Source organism: Mobula birostris, chromosome 1 (genome assembly GCF_030028105.1).
Source record: "Mobula birostris isolate sMobBir1 chromosome 1, sMobBir1.hap1, whole genome shotgun sequence".
Classification (NCBI taxonomy): Eukaryota; Metazoa; Chordata; class Chondrichthyes; order Myliobatiformes; family Myliobatidae; genus Mobula; species Mobula birostris.
The window spans coordinates 144042910-144068275 of NC_092370.1; the positions used below are offsets into that span (position 1 = coordinate 144042910).

The 25366-nt window shown below is 40.1% G+C and overlaps 1 protein-coding gene across 1 annotated transcript in view; it reads left to right on the forward strand.

Moving 5' to 3' along the window:
• The window catches only part of itga9 (integrin, alpha 9), a 422554-nt gene that overhangs the window by 95904 nt on the left and 301284 nt on the right, over nt 1–25366 (forward strand). Inside the window, exons 9-14 of the mRNA XM_072263117.1 lie at nt 6494–6631; nt 8031–8136; nt 9754–9848; nt 14827–14917; nt 16895–16940; nt 21855–22009. Coding sequence (XP_072119218.1) covers nt 6494–6631; nt 8031–8136; nt 9754–9848; nt 14827–14917; nt 16895–16940; nt 21855–22009 — 631 coding nt within the window. The remainder of the gene's footprint in view (nt 1–6493; nt 6632–8030; nt 8137–9753; nt 9849–14826; nt 14918–16894; nt 16941–21854; nt 22010–25366) is intronic.

Consider the following 25366-nt stretch of genomic DNA (forward strand, 5'->3'; position numbering starts at 1 on the left):
CCTTTCTAAATTCTTTGTGAACGCTGTGAATGTACCTCTCTTTATCACGTTCCCTGGCAGTGTGTGCTGTAATCCCACCATCTTCTATGCAGGTGGGCGGCACAGTAGCATAGTGGTTAGTACAACGCCTTCTGAGTGACCTGCGTTCAATTCCCGCCGCTGGCTGTACGGAGCTTGTATGTTCTTCTCATGACCACATGGGTTTCCTCCTACAATCCAAAGACGTAGCAGTCGGTAGCTTAATTAGTCATTGTAAATTGTCCCATGATTAGGCTAGGGTTAAATCGGAGGATGGTTGGGTAGCATGGCTCAAAGGGACAGAATGGCCTATTCCACACTGTATGTCAATAAATAATAAAAAGTAAAATCTTGCCCTTTCTCCTTAAACCTATATCCTCTAGTTTTAGACTCCCCTGCCTTGAATTTTATAAATCTTTATGAGGTCATCCTCAGTCTCCTTCACTTCAGTGAAATTATCCCAATGTATCTCAATCTCTCCATGTAACTGAAGGGTACTGAAGAGATTCACCAGGAAATAGCCAACTGGAAAATATAATATTCCAATTGAGAACCATATTCTCTGCATGGCTTAGGCAGACATAAATTCCTCATGCGCTATACTAGTTAAGGGCAACAAATTCTAACCCCTTGATAGTTCTCAGTACATTCAGCAGGAGTTTGACCTGAAACATTGCATTCTCATTCTACAGATGTTGCCTGGCCTATTTTTATACTGCCTGCATTTTTGTTTCTTTAAAGGATGTAATCTTGGTTCCTCTTCCAGATGCCAGCTGAATACACTGCACAGTTTACCATAAGTACAATGACGGATATTAACTGGTTGATTTTCCTGGCAGTCACTTCCTTACTGGCAAGAATTGCTTCTGCTCCAAGTGCGTACTATAGCAATGGAGGAGGATCTATGGAAAAATATATTATTCAGAGCAAGAGGCTTTTGGAAGGAAAGGACTACATTTGACTTCCTGAGATTTTCTCTGGCAGTAGCCCTTGGTCTCAGACATCAAAATTGCACCTGGATGTCTATTGCAGTTGAGTGAACTGGGAGGTTACAGCTGAAGCTTTCTCTCTTATAGTAGGATTGGGATTTCTGTATGCTTCCAGCGATGCACTACACGGCTCAGTGCCAGAAGTCAAGCTGTTGCCTCCCTAATTGTATTACTTTTTGCCAGGCTATAAGCTTAGAACTAAGAGAATGGACTGATTATTGCTGTGCTTGCGGATTTTTTCTTTCTTAATCTTTCTTTTTTAATCTTTTTATTAATTTTCAAATTCATAAACATAGCAACAATACTAATACAAAGAGATTGGGATTACATTATTGGTAAATGACATATGCAGTAAAAACTACAGATAATACAAGTACATTAGGCCTCCCAAACTCTTAATATAATTAAACATGATAAAAAGAAAACTGAAGAAATATCAGGAAAAAAAAACCAAGTTAAAAAAAACTAAAGTAAACTGAACCAAAAACTGAACTAAACTAAACTAAACAAAGCTGGGCTATTATATTACATCGAATACAACCAATAATGTCATTAACTCCACTCCTCTGTCCATATATTTTAGGTTAATAAAAAGGATTGGGAAAAGGTCAAGCTACATCATATGAAAGTGTGGAATAAATGGCCTCCAATTCTCTTCAAACTTCTGATTTTTTCTAAATTTAAACAAGATATAGTTTGGGAAAACCATTGAAATGTAGTACGGGGATTGATCTCTTTCCAATTCAATAAAATGGATCTTCTAGCCACTAATGTAACAAATGCAATCATCCAACGAGCTGAAGAGGTTAAAGAACTATGTTCCATCATTGGTAAACCAAAAATTGCAGTAATAGGATGAGGTTGCTAATCAATACACAGAACTGTTGAAGTAATATCAAAGATGTCTTTCCAAAAATTTTTTCAAAAGAGGGCAAGACCAGAACATATGAGTCAAAGAAGCTACCTCAGAATGACATCTGTCACAAACAGGACTTGTATGAGAGTAAAAACGAGCTAGTTTATCCTTAGACATGTGGGCCCTATGCACAACCTTAAATTGTATCAATGTATGTTTAGCACATATAGAGGAAAAGTTAACTAATTGAAACATTTTCTCCCATTTCTCTGCAGGCAAGTGAAGTTGAAGTTCCCTTTCCCATACATTCTTAATTTTATCAGATATACCTGGCTGTATTTTCATAATCATATCATAACTAATTGCTGTTAAACCCTTCTGATAAGGATTTAAACCTAAAATTTTTTCCGTGATATCAGTTGGATATGAAGTTGGAAAGATGGGTAGTGTAGTATTTTAAAAGTTTCTAATTTATAAATATCTAAAAAAAAATAGGATCTGGGCAAATTATATTTATTAGACAACTGTTCAAAAGACATGAAACAGTTATCCAAGAATAAATCGTGAAAACATATTATACCCTTTGTTTTCCATATCAAAAAGGCTTGATCCATAACAGAGGGTTGGAAAAAAAATTAGATATAATAGGGCTTGATAAAGTAAATTTGTTCAAGCCAAAAAATTTACGAAATTGAAACCATATTCGTAATGTGTATTTTAATTATTGGATTAACCATTTGTTTATTCAATTTAGAGAGAACAAAGGGAAGCGAAGTCCCTAAAATAGAAACCAGTGAGAACCCTTGTACAGATTTACATTCAAGGTTTACCCATTGTGGACTTGGAATTATATCCAAATCTTGTGTCCAAAATATTAAATATCGAATATTAATTAGCCAGTAATAAAATCCTAAATTCAGCAATGCCAAACCACCGTCCTTTTTGGACTTACGTAAATATTTTTTACTTAGTCTAGGATTTTTATTCTGCCATATATATGAGGAAATTTTATAATCAACAGTATCAAAAAAGGATTTAGAAATAAAAATTGGTACTGCTTGAAGTAGATATAAAAATTTAGGTAGAATAATCATCTTAATAGCATTGATTTGGCCAATCAGTGATAAAGAAAATGGGGACCATTTAGTAAACAATTCTTTAACCTGATTAATTAACGGTAAAAAATTGAGCTTAAATAAATCCTTATGCTTCTCAGTAATTTTAACACCCAGACAAGTAAAATAGTCAGTAACCAGTCTGAATGGTGAATGTCTGTAAATTGGACCCTGCATATTTAATCGAAAGAGTTCACTCTTACTGAGATTCAATTTGTAGCCAGAAAAGTTACTAAACTGAGCAAGCAGGGATATTACTGTCAAAATGGATTTCTCAGGGTTAGAGATATATAGTAATAAATCATCTGCATATAGTGATAACTTGTGTATCTCATTCCCACGGGTAATGCCAAGTATATTAGCTGAGTCACGAATAGCAATAGCTAAAGGTTCCAAGGCAATATCAAATAATAATGGGCTCAGAGGACAGCCCTGCCTAGTACCACGAAACAACTGAAAAAAGGGAGATCTTTGATTATTGGTAAATATCGAAGCTGAAGGGGTAAGGTATATCAATTTAATCCAAGTTATAAGTATTGGACTAAAATTAAATTTCTCAAGCGTATTAAATAAATATGTCCATTCGACTCTGTCAAACGCTTTCTCAGCGTCCAGTGAAATGACACATTCTGGAGTTCTAGATGAAGAAGTATACGCAATATTCATTAATCTCCTAATATTAAAGAAAGAATAGCGATTTTTAATAAATCCAGTCTGGTCGACAGAAATAATTTGAGGCAATACATTCTCCAGTCTAGTTGCCAGTATTTTAGAAAAGATCTTGGAATCCACATTCAGCAAGGATATAGGCCTATATGATGCACATTCAGTAGGATCCTTATCTTTTTTAAGAATTGGAGAAATAGAAGCTCGATTAAAAAGATTGTGGTAATTTAACTATAAATAATGCATCCTTAAAGATTCTACATAACCAAGGAGAAAGTATAGTAGAAAAGGATTTTAAAAATTCTACTGTATAGCCGTCCGGACCAGGTGCTTTACCTGAATTCATCGAAGAAATAGCATCCTTTATTTCTTCATCCGTAATAGGTGCATCTAATTTTAAACATTCATTGGATGGTAATTTCGGAATATTCAATTTCCTTAGAAATTCATGCATTATAGTGGGGTCATCAGGAAATTCTGATTGTTATAAAGAAGTATAAAATTCTTGAAAGGATTTGTTTATCTCATCATGATCAACCGTCAGAGTACCATCTCTTTTACAAATCTTAATGATCTGGTGTTTAACCGAAGCAGTTTTCAATTGGTTAGCCAGTAATTTACCAGATTTATCACCATGTATGTAAAACTGACTCCTAGTTTTTACTGATTTTCAATCGAGGATGTTAGTAATAGACTATGCTCCATTTGAAGTTCGACTCTCTTTTTATAAAGCCCCTTATTGGGAGCAATAGAATATTGCTTGTCAATTGCTTTAATCTTGTCAACCAGCATAAGTATTTCATTATTAATTCATTTTTTCAGTCCAGCAGAATATGAAATAATTTGCCCACGGATTATGCTTTAAAAGTGTCCCTTAATACCCCGCTGGAAATTTCTTCCATAAAGTTTGTTGAAAAGAAAAAGTCAATCTGTTCCTTAATAAAATTAACGAGGTCCGAGTCCTGAAGCAGAGTGGAATTGAACCGCCATTGTCTAGTACTAGAAGATGTATCCATTAATTTAATACATAGTTTCAAGGGCGCATGATTGGAAATGGCAATGGAATCATAGTTGCAGTCAATAACAAATGAAATTAAACGAGAATCAATAAGGAAGCAATCAGTTCTAGAATAATTATGATATACATAAGAAAAGAATGAAAACTCTTTATCCTTGGGATGTAAAAATTTTTGAAACTCCAGAATCAACCATAAAAGAATTGATAAGAGTAGCAGATTTGTTCGGGAGTGCCTGATTAGACATAGATCTATCCATCTTTCTTAATCTATTTGGTTTTTCTCTTATTTTTAGCAAGAATGCAGAATTAAACCTAATCTAAGCAGCTGAAATACGAAGGTAAAGAACTCCTGTTGAGAGAGAACAGTGTGGCATAAATAGTAAACCGCTTCCTCTGCACCAGAGACTTGGTTTCAGTCTGACCTTGGCTGTGACCTGTGTAGTGTTTGTACAGATTTCTTTGATCATGTTGGTTTTCTCTGAGTGCCCTGGTTTTCTTGCATATCCCAAAGATGTGCAGGTAGTTTAGTTCATTGCCCATTGTAAATTTTACCTAGCTTGTTGGAGGGTGCTAGAATTTGGTGGGGAAGGGAAATTAATGAGAATGTGGGGAGAGTTAAAAATGGGGTAACAGTAGCATGTGGTGAAATGAGTGATTTATGGGAACATGTTTCTGTGTATGTCTCTGAATTTTTGACTTTTGTGAGTCTTTGTACTGTCTCCTTTGCAAATTTGTCTCCATACATGAAGAAGGATAAATTTAGAGGTAGTGCAGCATAAATTCATTAAATTTATTCCTGGATTAAGGGGATTATGCTTGGAAAGCAGATGGAGGGAAAATCGTCTTCTTCCCTAGGTATTGTAAGTGTGAGAGGTTGCAGAACATGCACATTAGGAGGCATAGTGTCTGTAAAAGGGCTTGACCATTTAAGATGCAGATGAGAAACTCCATGAAGAATTTTGTGAAGAATTTAGGCATTCTGACTCAAGAGGCCTGGTGGATACCCAGTTGTTTCAAATGTTCACAGTTCAGCGTGATGGATTTTTAGATACAAAGGGAATCCAGGGGAACAGTGATTGGGTAGCAGTGTGAATCATTGCAAAATAGAGTAACTGTAAAGGTTTGATGGGTGTTCTTAACTGCTTACTTCTGTTTATGTTCTTAAATTGTTGCTATTCACCTTAATGCATACTGTGTGATTAAAAGTGTGTTGTGATCAGCGACAAGAGATTCTGCAGATGCTGGAAGTCTTGAGCAATGCACACAAACGGCAAGTCAGGCCAAGACTCTTCATCATGAATCTTCAGCAGTTAACTGTTTGTCTGACGAGTTCCTCTAGCATTGTGTGTGTGTGAGTGTGTGTTGATATTATGGTCAGCCATTGATTGGCAGTGTGGATTCCAACAGTGAGCGAAAACTGCAGTTGGCAGTGCCTGATGCCTTTCTCTATATTTGAGCAGAATTTTATCTATTAGTTTCTAGCTTATGAGAAGCCTCTGTCTATCATGAGTGTTGAGATATATGCTCTGTATGATTTTTAAAGTAATCATTTGAAATGCATGTATTTTCCAAAGCCATACCTGTTTTATTAGAACACTGAATTTGAAAAGTATAGATAGGGGGAATGTTTTCTTTAAAAAGGGAACCTGCTTCAATCAATCATTGATTTACCTACACTGGGTTTTTCATTAACTATATACAAATCATGTGCTGAATATTATTGATAAAAATCTCCGGGATTACAATATTATTAGAACTCCAGGTGACTTCTCTTATACCACAGATTGCATTCATTCATATGAATACGACACATTTTGAATCTTTATTCTAGATGGGCTCGTATTTTGGCTCATCGCTGTGTGCAGTTGACTTGAATGCAGATGGCTACTCAGATCTTTTAGTTGGAGCCCCTATGTCCACGCAGATAAGAGATGAGGGACAAGTAACAGTTTTCATCAACAGAGGCAATGTAAGTATAATTTTTGTGAGCAATCTTGACTAGCAAAAGACCCATTGGGAGAAATCCAGTTTGATCTTGATCAATCCTGACTTAATCCCTCAAGTGTTTGGCAAATGGATAGCGGTTTCCAGAAACGGGGGAAAGTGTGTACCTTGTATGCAATGAAATTCCAGAGATTTGTTTGACTATAAATCTGGATCAGTCTTGCATGGAGATTACATTATTGAAAAATAGTAAACCGTGTTTGAACACATCTGTACCAAGTCGCGTGTCACACCAAGAACAAGATTTGTGGTTCAGTGTAATATACTAAAAGGCAATGTATACATTTCATTTTGTTGGGAGAACATGAAGAAGGTTTGAGGTTTTTGGTGGGGAGGGGTGCTGGCATGTTGTCTATTTATTTATTCAACTTTTAGGATATAGACATCAGTTGCAAAGCCAGCATTTATTGCAGGTCCCTAATTTTCCTTGAGAAGGTGATAGAGAATCACCATGTTGAATTTAGACATGACAGCAATGAAGGAACAGCCATACGTTTGCAAGTTGGGGATGGGTGTGCAACTTAAAAGGAATCTGTAAATGGTGGTGTTCACTTACAACTGCTTCCCATGCCCTCCTTGATGGCAAAGGTCATGAGTTTGGGAGATGCTGTCTGATTAGTTTAAATGAGTTACCATATTTTGTAGATGGTGAGCACTCCAGCAGCTGCACCAGTCATACCGGGAATGTAGGTTTAAGATGGTGGATGGATTAACCAATTAAGTATCTGGATAGTATCGAGATTTTTGGAGCCACCCTCATCGAGGCAAGTGGATCATTTTTTTGACTCGTGCTATGCAGGTGGTAAAATGGCCTTGGGGTGTAATAAGGTGAGCCATTTGTTGCAGGATAACAGGATTCTGACCTACACTTACAGCCATGGTATTTGTGCAGCTGGTCCAGTTGAGTTTCTGATCTGTGGTGTATGTGCTGAGTGAGGGTACGATTGCTTGGTGATATTGGTGCCATTGAATGGCGATGGTAGATGGTCATGCACTGCCAGAAACTTTTATAATATCTAAATTGACTGATCAGACAACAATAGCCAGACTGCATTTGACTTGCTTATGTGAATAGGACATACATGGGCAGTTTTCCAATTTCTAGGTAGATGCCAGAATTATAAACATGCAAGAACAGCTTGACTAGAAACATAGTTAGTTCTGGGAAGTTTTAGAAAGCTTGGTGATTAAATTTTCTTAAATTTTCATGAAAATCATTCTGGAATCTTTTGGTCATAGAGCATGTGATCCCTGAAAGGAGCAGAAGAGGGTCTGGTCCAAGACTAAATGAACACATATAGGTCTGCTCCAAGACTATATGGTGAGGATACACTTTTATCAACATGTCTTATTTCCTGTTGTAGGCAGTCCTGGAAGAACAGCAGCTTTTGAATGGAGATAACATGTACAATGCTCACTTTGGAGAGTGTATTGGTGCACTTGGTGATATTGATGATGATGGCTTTCCAGGTTAGTGCTTTTGATATTTATAGATCATAAATACTCGGGCTTACCAAAATATATTAATTTTGACAGACTTTGATCTGTCCGGTTATTTACTGTTCATTAGTATGTTGATTTAAGATATTAAACCTCAAATCATTGGCATGCTAGATATTAGGCTGCAAGCCTTTCAATGAAGTTTATTGAAGTCGAGTTAATGCTTGCTTTTTGCATCAGTGTTTTCCAGAGTTATTTGGGTTCTGATTGGCTGGAGCACTGTCTTTAAACCTCCACTGTCTCTATCAAATGCATCTCTCATTTCCAACAAGGCCCAAGGTCATGTGCAGCACAGAAGAATTTCTTTTGGGTTGTGGGGCAAGGACCACCTTTTGGAAAGGGCTGTCGAAGTTACAGTAATCCAGAAAAGTCAGGACTTTGGAGGCAGATTTTCCAGACAATTAGATGCAACCTCTGTTAATATATTTCACTTTTTTAAATAGTAGTATAACAAATTTTCCAGAGAACCAATGTGGAAAAGAGCCACAGTAAGTTTTCAGAGAGCAAGGAGTGGAAGCTGGTGAGTTTCAGCTTGCATGCTATAGTTTGGCAGAACAAGATGAAACATACAAACTTGTCAGACCTTGATCTTATCACAAACCTGCCCATATTCCTGATGCCCTCAGCCCACCTGTCATTTCCATCCCTGACTGTGGCTCCAGCCGTACACCAGCCCATCAGACAGACTTTGCCCAGCCACGTTCTTGACCTATAGTCTGCATTCTGCTCCCCCATCTTATGCTCTGAACTAATGCATGAGCCAAATGCTGAACTGTTGTGATTTGCCAACAATTAGAAAACAGGTTATTGGAATTTTACAGCAGTGCCAATAGCTAGCTGTTTTAAGAACAGAAATATTCATCTGTACTCAAGATGATACTTTCCATTCTGGAGCTTCTAAAATGTCCTTCTCCTCTGGTAAGTGTGGCTACCATAGCGCCGTATTTGATGGAGCTTTTACACAGATTTCCATTTCCTGCATAAGCTTGAAACTGCCCCTAATTTCCAGAGAGAACAGAGATGGTATTCCCCATTTAGCATATTAGTCTTCTATGATTTTTCCAATGGGATCCTATGACAGGTTACATCTCTTCCCCTCCCCCCCACCCCCTTCCCCTCTCCCTCCTTTCTTCTTACTGCAGGAACCGCTCTCTGTAACGCCCTAGTGCACTCATACTTTCTCATCTGCATCTCTCTATCCACTGGCACCTTGCCTATAACACTTCTTCCTCTCCGCCAGTGAGGGTCCTAAATACTTCTTCCAGGTTAGGCAATCTAATCTGTTGCTTCTGGTGCTTGTGAGGTGGTCTCCCCTATGTCGGCAAGATTAAGTGTAGACTGAGTAATAATTTTGTGGAACACCTGTGCATCATCTACAGTGACCATCTTGAGCTTCTGGTTATTTGTCATTTCAACTCTTAGCTCCCACACTTTCCTGTCCTCCCCCACTGTCGTGGTCAGGCCAAACACCAACTAGAACATGCCAAATTCTTCTAGGTTAGCCAACAGCCCAAGGAGATGAATGTTGCCTTTTCTGATTTCTGTGTTTCTTTTCTAGTCCCACAAGTCCATCTTTTTCTTTTTCAGATATAGCAATTGGAGCGCCTAATGAAAATGATTTTAGAGGAGCTGTCTACATCTATCATGGAGATACCAATGGAATCATCTCCACATATTCAATGGTATTTGATTATAGTCATAGTCATACTTTATTGATCCTGGGGGAAATTGGTTTTCGTTACAGTTGCACCATAAATAATTAAATAGTAATAAAATCATAGATAATTAAATAGTAATATGTAAATTATGCCAGGAAGTAAGTCCAGGACCAACCTGTTGGCTCAGGGTGTCTGACCCTCCAAGGGAGGAGTTGTAAAGTTTGATGACCACAGGCAGGAATGACATCCTATGACGCTCTGTGTTGCATCTCGGTGGAATGAGTCTCTGGCTGATTGTACCCCTGTGCCCAACCAGTACATTATGTAGTGGATGGGAGACATTGTCCAAGATGGCATGCAACTTGGACAGCATCCTCTTTTCAGACACCACCGTCAGAGAGTCCAGTTCCATCCCCACAACATCACTGGCCTTAGGAATGAGTTTGTTGGTTCTGTTGGTGTCTGCCACCCTCAGCCTGCTGCCCCAGCACACAACAGCAAACATGATCGCACTGGCCACTTACTTAACTTACTAATATCAGTACTACCTTGCGTTGCAATGCTTGCAAGACAGTTTTGTGATACTGCTAATTGTGCTGCTGTCTTACAGTTTGACCTCTGGTGCTGTTTACGTGGGGTCTGTAGGTTCTTTCTGTGGCCACAAACATTTCTTCTGGATGTTTCAATTTCTCCCTACATCCCAAAAATATACAAGTGGATAGGTCAATTTGAAACTGCACTTTGTCCCAAGTGTGCTGGTGAGTGAGAGTTTTAGGGAAAAAGACAGGGAAAGTGAAATTACAGGGTGAACATGAGTAGCGGAACAAAACAATGGAGGGCATAATTTAAGGTGAGAGGTGAACGATTTAAAAGAGAACTGAGGGCATTCATGCAAAGGGGGGTGTGCATATGGAATGAACTACTATAGGAAGGTGTTGAAGTAGGAAGAATAACAACTTTTAAAAGACATTTTGATAAGTACATAGATAGGAAGGGTTTAGAGTGGGAGTTTCCAACCATCTTTATGCCATTGACCCCTACCATTAACTGAGGGATCTATGGACCTGGGATGGGGACTCTTGGTTCAGAGGGTATGGGCCAAATGTAGGCTTGTAGCTTGGTGTCACCCATGGGCATGGAAGAGTTGGGATAAAGGGACTTTTTCTGTATTAGATCTCTCTGTGACTTAGCACAGCTTATTTTCAATTTCCTTTGTTCTGCTTTGGGCTGATTGGAGATGACACCATTTTAGTGCCAATTTCCAAGTCTTCCAGAGGTAGTCCAGTCTGTGAATAAGGTACTTGCTCTTGTGGAAAGTACACTGCTTGAATGTCTTTCGATAAAGTGTGATGATACAAAATATTATGACTGATATATTTGTTGTTGCAAAATGGTGATAATTCAATACTGACATAAATATTTGCATTCAACTGAGCTATACATAAGACTTCAGGTGTGGTCCAACCAGCCTTTTATAAAATTATGCTATAAGCTTCAGACTCTTAGATTCTAGACTTAGGCAAATGAAGGCAAGGATCCCACTTGCTGCCTTTACTACTTCCTGCCATTTTCAGGGATCTTTTAAACTTTACGCTAGGGTTCCTCTATTTCTCAATACTCTGAGGTCCTGTCAGTCAGCGTATATGTTCCACCGTTGACACCTTACCTCACACTTATCAGGGTTAAATTCCATCTACCATTGCTCTGCCCATCTTACCAATGAATCAATATTATTTTATAGTCTAATATTAAATACTTGTCTATCAGCAAGAGATTTTTTCCAAATAATTTTCCATAATTTTCTGCTAACAGTTAATTTTACACACTTCATGATTAAATACTTCCATCAAATTTTCAATTTTGTCTGCCTTCTGGTGAACAATACCAACTTTTCCATTCTCTTCTCAAAACTGAAGTCAGTCATCTTTGGAAGGTGGAATTTCATCTCTGAATCAGTCATAACTTGCCACCATGCAGTGCTGAGGACTGGATGCATTACTGTAGATAGGTTTGGACTAGTGTTTTATTTTTTTTAATGAATGAGGCAGTACAAGGTCAGTTGATCCATGAATGAGTAGATACTGTTAACACTGAAGGAGTCTCAATATTAAAGTATGTGTTTTTTTGCAGCCTGTATGGATAAAAACATTGAGGCTTTAATGAGGCATTTGTCAGCACTAGAGTAGTTTTGGGTCCTTTACCTACGAAAAGATGTGCTGGAATCAGATAACCAGGACTATAGAATGTGTTTTAACCTGAACAGTGTGGGGGAGGGGTGGGTTATCAAGGAGGAAATAGTTTAGATACAGGGACATTTACGAAGTTTGAAAACAATAATGAGGGATTGCTAAATAGGCAATGATAACAAGGTTTGATAAGAAGGGAGAGAGATTCCAAACATAAGAGTGCTCCTGGAAACATTCAGTCAGGAGAAATGGTAAATAAAAAAAAGGAATGGTTCTTTATCTGAAAGTATGCAGAATTAATTCGAGGACACATTAACTAGAAACATAGGAAACCTACAGAACAATACAGGCCCTTTGGCCCACAATGCTGTGCCGAACATGCATTTACTTCAGAAATTACCTAAGGTTACCCATAGCCCTCTATTTTTCTAAGCTCCATGTGCCTATCCAGAAGTCTCTTAAAAGACCCTATCGTATCTGCCTCCATCACCGTCACCTGCAGCCCATTCCACGCATTCACCACTCTCTGCATAAAAAAACTTATCCCTGACATCTCCTCTGTATCTACTTCCAATCACCTTAATACTCTGCCCTCTCATATTAGCCATTTGAGCCCTGGGAAAAAGCCTCTGACTATCCACACGATCAATGCCTCTCATTATCTTATACACCTCTATCAGGTCACCTCTCATCTTCCGTCGCTCCAAGGAGAAAAGACCAAGTTCACTCCACCTATTCTCATAAGGCATGCTCCCCAATCCAGGCAACATCCTTGTAAATCTCCTCTACACCCTTTCTGTAGTTTCCACATCCTTCCTGTAGTGAGGCAACCAGAACTGAGCACAGTACTCCAGGTGGGGTCTGACCAGGGTCCTATATAGCTGTAACATTACCTTTCGGCTCTTAAACTCAATCCCACGGTTGATGAAGGCCAATGCACCGTATGCCTTCTTAACACAGAGTCAACCTGCACAGCAGCTTGAGTGTCTTATGGACTCAGACCCCAAGATCCAGCTGATCCTTCACACTGCCAAGAGTCTTATCATTAATGCTATATTCTGCCATCATACTTGACCTACTAAAATGAACCACCTCACGCTTATCTGGGTTGAACTCCATCTGCCACTTCTCAGCCCAGTTTTGCATCCTATCGATGTCCCGCTGTAACCTCTGCCAGCCCTCCACACTATCCGCCGCACCCCCAACCTTCATGTCATCAGCAAATTTACTAACCCATCCCTCCACTTCCTCATCCAGGTCATTTATAAAAATAACGAAGAGTAGGGGTCCCAGAACAGATTCCTGAGGCACACCACTGGTCACCGACCTCCATGCAGAATATGACCTGTCTACAACCACTCTTTGCCTTCTGTGGGCAAGCCAGTTCTGGATCCTCAAACGAATGTCCGCTTGGATCCCATGCCTCCTTACTTTCTCAATAAGCCTTGCATGGGGTACCTTGTCAGATGCCTTGCCGAAATCCATATACACTACATCTACTGCTCTACCTTCATCAATGTGTTTAGTCACATCCTCAAAAAATTCAATCGGGCTCATAAGGCACGACCTGCCTTTGACAAAGTCATGCTGACTGTTCCTAATCATATTATGCCTCACCAAATGTTCATAAATCCTGCCTCTCAAGATCTTCTCCATCAACTTACCAACCATTGAAGTAAGACTCACTGACCTATAATTTCCTGGGCTATTCTTACTCCCTTCCTTGAATAAGGGAACAACATCTGCAACCCTCCAATCCTCCGGAACCTCTCCTGTTCCCATTGATGATGCAAAGATCATTGGCAGGGGCTCAGCAATCTCCTCCCTCACGTCCCACTGTAGCCTGGGGTATATCAAGTCCGGTCCCTGTGACTTATCCAACCTGATGCTTTCCAAAAACTCCAGCACATCCTCTTTCTTAATATCTACATGCTCATGCTTTTCAGTCTGCAGCAGGTCATCCCTACAATTGCCAATATCCTTTTCCCTAGTGAATACTGAAGCAAAGTATTTATTAAATACCTCTGCTATCTCCTCCGGTTCCAGACACAAGTGGTGCATACCAGCTTCATTAGAAATTCAATTCCATAGTGCAATTTATGATGGAATTTTTAAAAAATTGATTGTTAAATGTGTTTGGGAACATAGTGTACACACTTCTGAACATGTACGCTCTGGCTCCTTTGTATATTGCAAATTTCCTGTGCACATGCAAGGACATTGAGTGAGATTACCCTATCAGACTAAATTGGGAAAAGTTGAGGCCGGCTTTGACATTATTGCCACAGAATTTGAGCACTCTGTTATCTTCTGGTTGGGCCCACATGTACACTTTTCTTGGTGTTGCTGTCCTTGAGGCTGCCTTATTGCTTCAGTGACTGACCCATGCCCTTTCTGCACACATCCCCTTTCTTGGACCCCTGGCCTGGTTATCTGGCCCACTGAATGGAGCTCTTAGTATGCAATGTGTGCAGCATCCTTTTTGCCATCTGGAGCTGGGTTTCACAATTGATAGATTTTCACTGTGAGGGGAAAGCACAAAGTAAATGTGGGTTTCCTGTGTAACGCTGCTTTGTTGCATCTTTTCAGTCAATTAATGCTTTCTAGCCCACAATATCTAAAACTTCTTCATGGAATCTTGTGTGGATTTAGGTATCATATGTCTGACATGGTGCTGGCTTCCAAACTGAGAACTTTGCACCCTCTCTTGCCCTATCCACCTATCTCACAGCATGCTCTACCATGATCACAAATGCAGGGGTCTTCTCTGACTCGTCTTGTTTTCCTAACGTGGTGTTATACCTTCACTCTTCCAGAAGGTGTTGGCACAGAAAATCAATCCAGAATTGCGCATGTTCGGCCAATCCATTTCGGGAGGAGTGGACATGGATGGAAATGCTTATAAAGGTACATGAGTGCTGGAAGTCAAGTTTGAAAATAAAAACAGAAAATGCTGCAAGATCATACTAGAGGATCAGAGAGCATTGGATGAAAATAACACAGAGTTAATGTTTCAAGTGAGAGATCCTTCATCAGAACCAGGGAAGTTATCTTCAGGTCGCAGTAGGGAAGACTAAATAGGCTTGGGCTAGTGGTGTTCAAAACAATGAAATATGGTTGTGAAGGCAGGTTTTTATTAACATCTTACAGAACATGGAAGATTGAGGGGAGACTTGATAGAAGTATACAAAATTATGAGGTGTGTAGATAGGGTAAATGCAAGCAGAGCTTTTGCACTGAGGTTGAGTGGGACTACAATGAGAGGTCATGGGATAAGGGTGAAAGGTGAAAAGTTTGAGGGAGAACATGAGGGGAAACTTCTTCACTCAGAGGGTCATGTGAGTGTGGAAAGAGCTGCCAGCACAAGTGATGTGTACCAGATTGATTTCAATGTTTAGGAGAAGTTTGGGTAGGTAAACAGATGGCAGAGGTATGCTCCTCCGGTGCATGTCACGTTTGGGAATGCACGGTTTGGCATGGACTAGATGGGCCAAATTGCCTGTTTCTGTTTTTCCATGGCCCTATGAAGACCAGAAGGAAAACAAAAGCCAGTGTGAGTGAGTATGATGAAAGAGATGGACAGAAGGAAATCTTCGTAGGAGAGAGGAGCAGAATTTTCCCTTTTCACCCAGAAACAACCCTTTCCATATTCCATATTTTGTTTTTCCTAGTGATGATTTTCCTAGTTTAGCTGATTGAGAGCAATCTAATCAATCCCCTTAATTGTTCACCGGTAACTTAATTTCTTGCACGTGTTCATTAACACCTCTGGATTCTCTAGCCATCCACCTAGACTGAATGCTGTCCAGAGTAGCCCATTAACTCAACAGCCAGCACGTTTTTGGGATGTGGGGGGAATTGGATGACTCAGGGAACTACCTACATTGGGAAACCGTTTAGATTAGTGACTCATAATCCAAAGTCTGCAGATGTTGAAAATCTAGAGCAAAACACACAAATCTAGAGCAAAACACACAAAATGTTGGAGGAACTCATCTATGAAACTGAACAAACAGTCAATATTTCTGGCTGAGACCTTTCTGTAGGACTGGTGACTGTTTTGTGGAACACCTGTGCATCTTGATCTTGGAGCTAAATGTTATTTCAACTCTCCTTCCCAATCCCACACCAACATGTCTCTCCTCAGCCTTCTCCATTGCTGCAGTGAGTTAGAGTGCCAGAGCACAGGAACAGGCCCTTTAATTCATCTAGTACATGCTGAACTGTTATTCTGGCTAGTCCCATTAACCCATACCTGGACCATCACCTGCCATATCCCTCCTCTATGCTTACTTATCCAGTCTTCTCTTTTACGTTGCAATCGAACCCACATCCATCACATCCGCTGCCAGCTTGTTTCTCACTCACACCATCCTCAAGTTCCTCTTAAATATTTCACCTTTCACTCTTAACCTATGACCTCCAGTTCTAGTGTGAAACATCTCTCAAAATGTGTGAGGCCAAACACAAATATCTCATATTCTGCTTGAGTCACTGACAGCCCAATATTGATTTTCCCCACACACATTCACCTGTACAGCTAGATTTCTCCCCTGGTTCACCTTTCCTCAGTTCTTGGTAAAGTATGGAAATGGAAGCTCAAGATCATGGGTTTGCACACACCATAGGTGTTCCACAAAATGGTCATGAGTTTACAGTTAGAGTGACCTCCAATTCTGGTTTAATGCTTAAGCAATTTCTAAGCCCCGCTGTTTGAAACTTTACTCCCGGACATACTTGTCAAGGTGGCCCTTAAGTAGTAGCATGAAAAATTCTCACAAGTGCTTGTACTTTTACGCCATTCATTGGGAGAAAAATATTCTGTAACTTTGAAACTGTGAAATGATTTGGAGAATTTTATTAGACTGTCTGCTTTCATTCCAGATGTAACCATTGGTGCCTTCATGTCAGACAGTGTGGTTCTGCTGAGGTAAGAACTGCTTGTTTCTTTCTGTTGTTACATACCCCGTAACTGGGTTGCCAAACCAGCAGAAATGAATCACTCAGTTGGAGTCTGGATTACTGGAACTAAGAAAGTTTTATTAAAGAAATAAGCAACACAGTACTCTAATCAAAAGGATAATAAATACAACAGTTCAGCAATGATAAACACACATGTACACAGAACTAGGATAATAGGATCAATCAAGCTCTATCGTCGTCTAGGGGTAAATGACCAGTTTCAAAGTGACGCAAAGTTCAGTTCAATTGAGTTCAGTTCAGTTCACAGTAATCACTGCCGTGCTGGTGGACTGGGGGGGGTGGGGAAGGAGAGAGAGAGCGAAAGCGAATGAATATTCAAAATGGCTTCCACACAGACCTTCGATATTCCTCGCAGTCAGCTTTCGGGCGAGCCCTTTGTAATGTCTTCTGAGGTCACCGACTGTGACCCCTCCGTTTCAGATACGATCGTTCTTCCACGGTGAACCCAGCACCCAGGCAAGGGTGGACACACACACCAGGTTCCGACCGATCCGTACCTTTCTACCCTGTGCGTCTCTGGCTGGTCCCGCAACCAGACCTCCAACAACTCCCACCGACTTGTGGGAGGCGCACCGCTTCCAGGGTCTCGTTACCTTGTGGTGTCGTGTGTGTCCTGCCTTAGCGAACCTGTCCCTTTTTATCTCCCTGCTGGGGTTTCGCCTGTCCATCACACTTCAAACAGTTCAGGGTTCAAAGAGGAGCTGATCTTGACAGTTCTCAGACCGGTGTCTCCTTCCGTTAAACTCTCTCGTCTCTTCATTAACATTTCCAAATGCTGCTCCATTGTCTTCCTTATCTCTCTTTCCCCTGAAGACAGGTGGCAGATCAACTGCTGATCCCACTGGTGCCAGCACAGGACAGTTAACATCTTCAGTCTATGTGTACTTTTTGTAACCTTCTTTCGTCACACTGTACTTCAAAGTTGTTTTTGAATTGCTACTGTATTGAATTATTGCTGTTTATTGGCTTATCATGCTTCTTAGAAATCTGCTTTTTGATTTTTAAAGAAAATAGTAATGTTGTTGATAATCTGAAACAAAACTACATAAGCAACACACATCAAAGTTGCTGGTGAATGCAGCAGGCCAGGCAACATCTCTAGGAGGAGATATAGTCGACGTTTCAGGCCGAGATCCTTCGTCAGGAAGGGTTTCAAGTTTCAGGTCTGGGCCTGAAACGTCAACTGTACCTCCTCCTAGAGATGCTGCCTGGCCTGCTGCGCTCACCAGCAACTTTGATGTGTGTTGCTTGAATTTCCAGCATCTGCAGAATTCCTCGTGTTTGCAAAATTACATAATGCTGGATATGTATACAGTTGGCCCATCCACCTTCCAAAAAGAATAGTCTAAGCTTTTCCCATGAAAGGTTATGGTAAAGACGTTTGTATTTTTACTGACTTCTAGGCATCAGCATTTTTTCTCATAAAGTATTTACGTTGGAGGGATTTTCTGCTCAAAGTATGCTGTAGGCATATATTATCAATAGCTTACATAACTTGCATATGAGTTATGAGCAGGAATAAACCACTTGGCCCCCCCTTAAACTCACTCAGCCAAAAACTGGCCAGTGTGAAATATTGTTATATGTGCTGTCTTTTCTTGCCTTCACTCTCTGCAATCACATTAATTTAACAATAAATTAGTAGCATAAGGGAGGTCAGGATCATATGCTGATTTTCTTTTACTTTGTGCCAATGTTCTTAATAGTATTATAACAAAAATAATTTGTTAAAGATTTATAATGTTTTCAAAGACTACTCAAATTTCAGTTCTGAAACAAGCAAAATAGATTGAGTTTGCATATCTACTGTAGAGGATTGAGGGGAGTTTTGATAGAGGTATACAAAATTATGAGAGGTACAGATAGGGTAAATGCAAGCAGACTTTTTCCATTGAGGTTGGGTGGGACTACAACCAGAGGTCATGGGTTAAGGATGAAAGATGAAATGTTTAAGGGGGAACAAGGGAATGTTAATAACTCATCAGTTAATAACACATCAGGGGTGATTGATAAATTCGTGGCCTAAGGTAGAAGGAGATGAGCGATTAACTTCAAACTTTCTGCATAATCATTGAAAGAGTTGAACCGTGTGTGCATGTAAAGAGAGCTGTATAACTCATCTCCGTCCCTTAGTCCACAAACATATCAATCACCCCTGCTGTGGGCACTTTCTGGAGGTCCAAGATCTGTATGCTCCACAACCGCTGGACTAAGTGTGTAAATGTAGGAGGGGACTATGTTGAAAAATAAATGTGCTATGTTTTCTAAAATTGAGTCCTCCTACCTTAGGTCATGAACTTATCAATCACCCCTCGTATGCTGTACTTTTCTATGACTCTTCCCAACTACTGATCAAAACCTGCAAAATATAACTTCATCAACTCTTACAAATCCTTTTGATGTCTCAAACATGTTTTCTGTCTTATGGAGATTATCCCTACTAGTTGCAGATTCTCCATTTTATAGAGTCATTAGAAAAGTACAGCACAGAAACTGGCCCTCTGGCCCATCTAGTCCATGCTGAACAATGGAAACTGCCTAGTCCCATTGACTCTAGAAGTTCATATTTTTATATTGTTATATATTTCCTCTGTGCTCTCTCCAAAGTCTCAATATACACCCTGTGTCCACTTCATCCATTTGTTTTCCTGCTGTTGTAGCCCATCCAGTACAAGGATTGATGTGCTGTGCATAAAGAGGTGCTGGTCTTCACCACTCTGGTGTAACACATGGTTATTTGAGTTACTGTCACCTTCCTGTCAGCTTGAACCAGTCTGGCCATTCTCCTCTGAGCTCTCTCATTAACAAGCTGTTTTCACTCACAGAACTGCTACTCATCGGATTTTTTTTTTTTTTTGCTCCATTCTGTGTAAACTCTAGAGACTGTTGTGTGTGAAAATCTCAGGTTCTGAGATACTCAAACTACCCTGTCTGGCAGCAACAATCTTTCTATGGCTTAAGTCATATTTCTTCCCCATTCTGCGGTTTGGTCTGAACAGCAACTGAGCCTTGTGATCATATCTGCATGCTTTTATGCAGAGTTGCTGCCACATGATTGGCTACTGTGACCACTCGCATTGCCCATGGGCTCCACTCAGCCTTAGAAAATTTTCCTCAGCCTCCATGTGATCTGGCTCTCTGGCTGCTTTATCATGGTTGGTATAAGTAACCAGACATGTTTTGTAAAACATAGGCATGGCATTTTCATTTAACACTATTTTATTCTTGATACATTTGAGTTTGCTTATGTCATCCTTAAAAACTGCAGTAGATCATCTAGTACCTTTCTTAAGTTGCTTTCTGTTGACTCTATTGCAGAGGACGTGGCATGCAAATGGTAGATGGATCTCTACTTACATTGTAGTTGTCTCAGCCAATCATGGTCTCACAATGCTGGCCCTTTCTTTATACTACATACAAACCCAATGTGGCTTGTTGGTTGTTGTATTTCAGTACTATGAATGTCATTCCCACAGGAGTTATCTTTTCTCCAGTATAAGCTCTTAGTTGGATATCTACAGGCTTCAGTTCAGCATCTTCGAAATGCTGTTCAAATTCATTTTCTGGAATGACTGAAAAAGCCAAGCCAGTGTCCAATTCCATTTTAATTAGTTTGCCATTCACTTCTGGTGTTAGCCATATTGCTTGGCTCTTGTTAAATTTCACATTGTAAATCCCGAGGCTACTCCATCCCCTGTCACACTCATCATTATAAAAGTTTTCATCAACAGCATGCAAATTAGTGCTCTTGATTCTTTATTTTTTTCCTGTCCCCTGTGCAGTCTATTTATTTTTGTCTGCCTACATGCTCTTTGTATGTGTCCTACTTTGCATTTTCTGCAAGTTTTGCCTTTAAACCTGCATTGGTCTGGTGAATGTGAGCCCCTGCTGCAACAGTAACACAATTTCTTTGGTCAGGCAGGTTTCTGTTTAGACGTTGCAATTTTGTTTACACTCACTTTCACTCCTGACTCTAGCTCACTTGCATCTCTGGCTGCTGTTTCCATCGATACAGCGATTTCAACTGTTCTTTTAAATGTGAGTTGTCCTCTGTTAGGAGCTGCTTTTGAATATTTTCTTGCCAGATTTCAAAACTAATCGAACTCTCAGTGCAATCAACAATGGTTTCAGTTGTAAATGCTGCTGCATTACATTCACACTAGCAGCAACACTCGTTTCAGTTGGTTTGGTTGGAGTAATTAAACTTCTAAGCAAACTGTATGCCAACAGGCCAGATGGTCTACTCCTGCTCCTGTTTCTTAGTTCTTATGTAATTATGCTAGAGAGAGTGTAGTGGAGATTTAGAACAGTTTTACTAGGACTGGTGAGCTTGAGTTGAAAGCAGAGACTAGAAAGGGTAGAATTAATTTCCCTGAAGCGAGTGAGGGCTAACTTTGAGGGGCATAAATAAGTTGGAGACGCAAGAGACTATGGGAGCTGAAACACCGTAACAAACATTGTGCTGGTGGGACTCAGCAAATCGAGCCAGCACCTGTAGGAGGAAATAAATTGTTAATGTTTCAGGTTGATATCTTGCAACAGGACTGCTGCCTGATCCGCTGAGTTCCTCCAGAATATAGTTTGTGGCAGAGATATGGAGGTTTAAAACTAGGATGGCAATGTCTAGAACTAGGGAGCGAGCATTGGTTTAGGATGAGAGGGGCAAAGCGATTTGGATGGGTACGTGGGCAGGAATTTGGACCAAATGCAGGCAAACATTGGCAGCTTGGAAGGACTCTATGAATCTATATTTTGGCATTTATACCAATTTCCTTCTAATTACTCAAGAAGCATGAAAAAGGAGAATTTCTTCCATGATTCATTGACTGAATGTTAAAAATGTTTTATTTCTTGTTTTTAGAGCTCGTCCAGTTATTACTATGGAGATTGTTATCCTTCTTCCTGGCTCAATTAACATCACAGCTCCACAGTGCCATGATGGCTTGCAGTCGTTCAACTGCCTAAATGTCACTACTTGTTTTCGCTTTCATGGCAACCAGGTCCCTGGTGAAATAGGTAAGAATTTGAAGATGACATGTTCTGGGCTCAGTATTCTTTTTTTTTTGTGCTCAATAGCACTTCCTGGGTGGTTGAACTGCTTGTTGATGGATTCATGGTATTTGTTGTTTTACGAACGTAGGACTGAATCACTCTGATATTCATGGTTAACCCACTTTAAACAGCTGTCAGACAATATACTGATCAGCCTTGACATGTACAAATATCTTGTTTTCAATAACTATCAATGAGATGATTAGTATTTGTATTTTTTAAAAAAATATATAAACTTGTTGGTCAGAATGGTACTAATTTGTGCAATTAATTGAGTTGGATGTTCAATGGGATTCCTTTTATTCCTTCAGCCTTGTTCGTGTTTAAATAGTTTTTGTACAAGTTGGACATACTTTCCATTTGGCAAAAGTCTGGTATGAATGCTGATTGCTATTTTAAGGCAGATTAACTCTTACTGTAAATGCCTTAACATAAGCCAAAACTAACATGAGGGAAGTAAAGAATGGTAATTCACCTCTTATTGGAGTCCCACAGCAGGATAATGGTTGTGTTCTCTCTACCCTATACAGACCTTTGCCTTGTACCTGAGCTCTATATGTCAGAAAATCTTTTTCCATTGATTAGAAGCTTTGGGCAGGAGTAGTTCTGGCCTTATGAGAAATGATACACACAAGCTTTCAAAGGATGTTAATTTCTTGGCATATTTGATACTAGTTTCATTTGCTAAAACAAAAAATTTCACTGCTGATCATTGTCAAAGGGCAGCATTTTCTTATTAAGCCCATTAGTTCTCTCCTTACATATTTGATTTATTGGTTTATTATTGCACTGTACTGCTGTGGCAAAAAAAAACAAACTTCATGACTCGTGAGTTAATAAACCTGATTCTTATATGGGTCTCTATTGTGGATGGAGAGTAGGAAGGGGCAGGAAAAGGGGAATGAGGGAGAAGCACCAGAGAGGCATTCTGTAATGATCAATAAACCAATTGTTTGGACTCAAAGGACCTTGCCTGGTGTTTCAGAGCAAGGTGTGACTGCACTCAATGTGACCCCCTCCCTGCCCCTGCACCCCTCTTCTTTCTCTGCCACATGTCCCACACCCCTCCTGTGGCGCTACACCCTCATCATTCCCAACATCCTTTGCTCCCTCCAGATTTACTAACTGGCTCTATGCTCCACGTTGACAAATACAGTACTGTATAAAAGTCTTAAGCAGCCTAGCTGTATGTGTGCCTAAGACTCTTGCACAGTACTGTATGTAAATTTTCGTTTGCCGTGATTGCCTTTGGTTTCCTTTATTGATGATACGAAGAGATAAGAAAAGAGACATAAAATTGATTATGTTAAAAAAAATTCAGCAAGTAGCATCTTGGAACACTGGAGCTCCAGATCCTGACCTCAGATGCCCTGGTTTTCTTCCACATGTTGTCAGAGTGATACAATTTGATGGGTTAGCGAGCTGTTGCAATTTGCCCCAAGTTTATAGGTGTATGGTAGAATCTAGGAGGAGGTCATCAGAAAGTGTACAGAATAAAAAAAACATTCAATTGCTGTAGGATTTGATGGTTAGCATGTACTCAATAGGCCAAATGGCCTTTTCTTCTCTACCACTGAAATACAAGGAAAGCTTTGATAAGTAGATCCAGAATTGAACAAACATATTGGAGCCTGCAGTGCATGTAAATCAAAAATCTGCAGATGATATTGATCTGAAATGAAAACCAAAAAATGCTGGAAACACTCAGCAGCTCAGGCAGCATCTTTGGAAAGACGATGTCAGCATTTTAGTTTGGAAAACCCTTTACTAGCACTGGGAAATAAATAGTTTGAAGTTGCATAGGGCTGGAAGAGAGATGAAAAAATGGGATGTACATAACAAGGGGTTGAGGGTTGAAGTGATAGGATGTTGATATGCTTACTGACCGAACCACTCTACGACAGACGTCATAGCATTTGTTATGTACCTGGCCCAGACACCTAGAATACAAGGACACTTGGATATGTTAGAATGCTGTTTTTGGATTTCAATTCCGCATTCAACAAATTAATCAGCCGTAGTAAATTGTCCCTACTATGTAGTAAGTGTAGAATCTGGCGGTTGTGGTGGAGTTCATGGGAATAAGATGGGGTTAGCATATGGTGGTGTTGTGTTAGTGCGACACTATTACAGCTCCACATTGGAATTCAGAGTTCAGTTCCGGCATCCTGCGTAGGGAAGTTTGTACGTTCTTCTCGTGTGCGTGTGGGTTTCCTCCAGATGCTCTGATTTCCTCTTACAGTCCAAAGGTGTGCTGGCTGTTCGGTTAATTGGTCACTGTAAATTGTCCTGTGGCTAGGGTTAAATTGTTTGGGTTGCTGGACGGTGTGGCTTGGTGGGCCAGAAGGGCCTGTGTCTCTAAAATAAAATTATAAAAATAGATGGAGCAGCGTGGGCTGAAAGTTGTTTCTCTGCTGTATTCCGGACAATTCTGACTTACCGGACCATTGTTGGAACAGCTGAAATTGATCAATGTGGTAGGGCCCAGGAATGCACTGCTGTGGTGGCAGCAGGGACAGGCGTGCTGGGGGAGCTCGGTCGGCACAGACAGGCACATGGACAGGCAGGGAACACAGGGATATAGATCATGTGCTCGCAGATCAGTTCAGTTTAATTTAGCATTGTGGTTGGCAGTGCCATTGTGGACCGAAGGGTCTTATTTCTGTGCTGTATCATTCTTCGTTATATCTTCAGTCAGGATGCCATAAACAAATAGTTTAGAGTGGGAGGAACATACAAAAAATTGATGTGACAGTCATCCAATCTGCATTTTGCTTCCTCCAAGGGGAAAGTGTATTCAGACCCTTGAGCCTATTTTTTCCATTTATTTAATCATGGCTGAATTGTAGTTTAAATTAATCCCATTGTTTACTTACAGATTTCAATTGACCATGTAAATGCAGATTATCTAGGGGAAGAATACCAACTTCCCTCATTTTCTGCTGAAATGTTTTCCCATGACTTGAGCTTGTTGCTTTTTTCCAAGACCATAAGACGTAAGGGCAGAATTAGGCCATTTGGCCCTTCGAGTCTGTTCCACCATGTCATCAAGACTGATCCATTTTCCCCCTGAGCCCCAATCACCTGCCTTCGTCCCATAACCCTTCATGCACTGACTAATCAAGAGCTTATCAACCTCTGCCTTAAACATGCCCACTGACTTGGCCTCCACAGTTGTCTGTAGCAACAAGTTCCACAGATTCACCATTCTCTGGCTAAAGAAATTCCTCCTCATCTCCATTCTAAAAGGATGCCCTCAATTCGAAAGCTATGTCCCGTGTTTTAGACTCTCCCTCCACAGGAAATGCCCTCTCAATATCC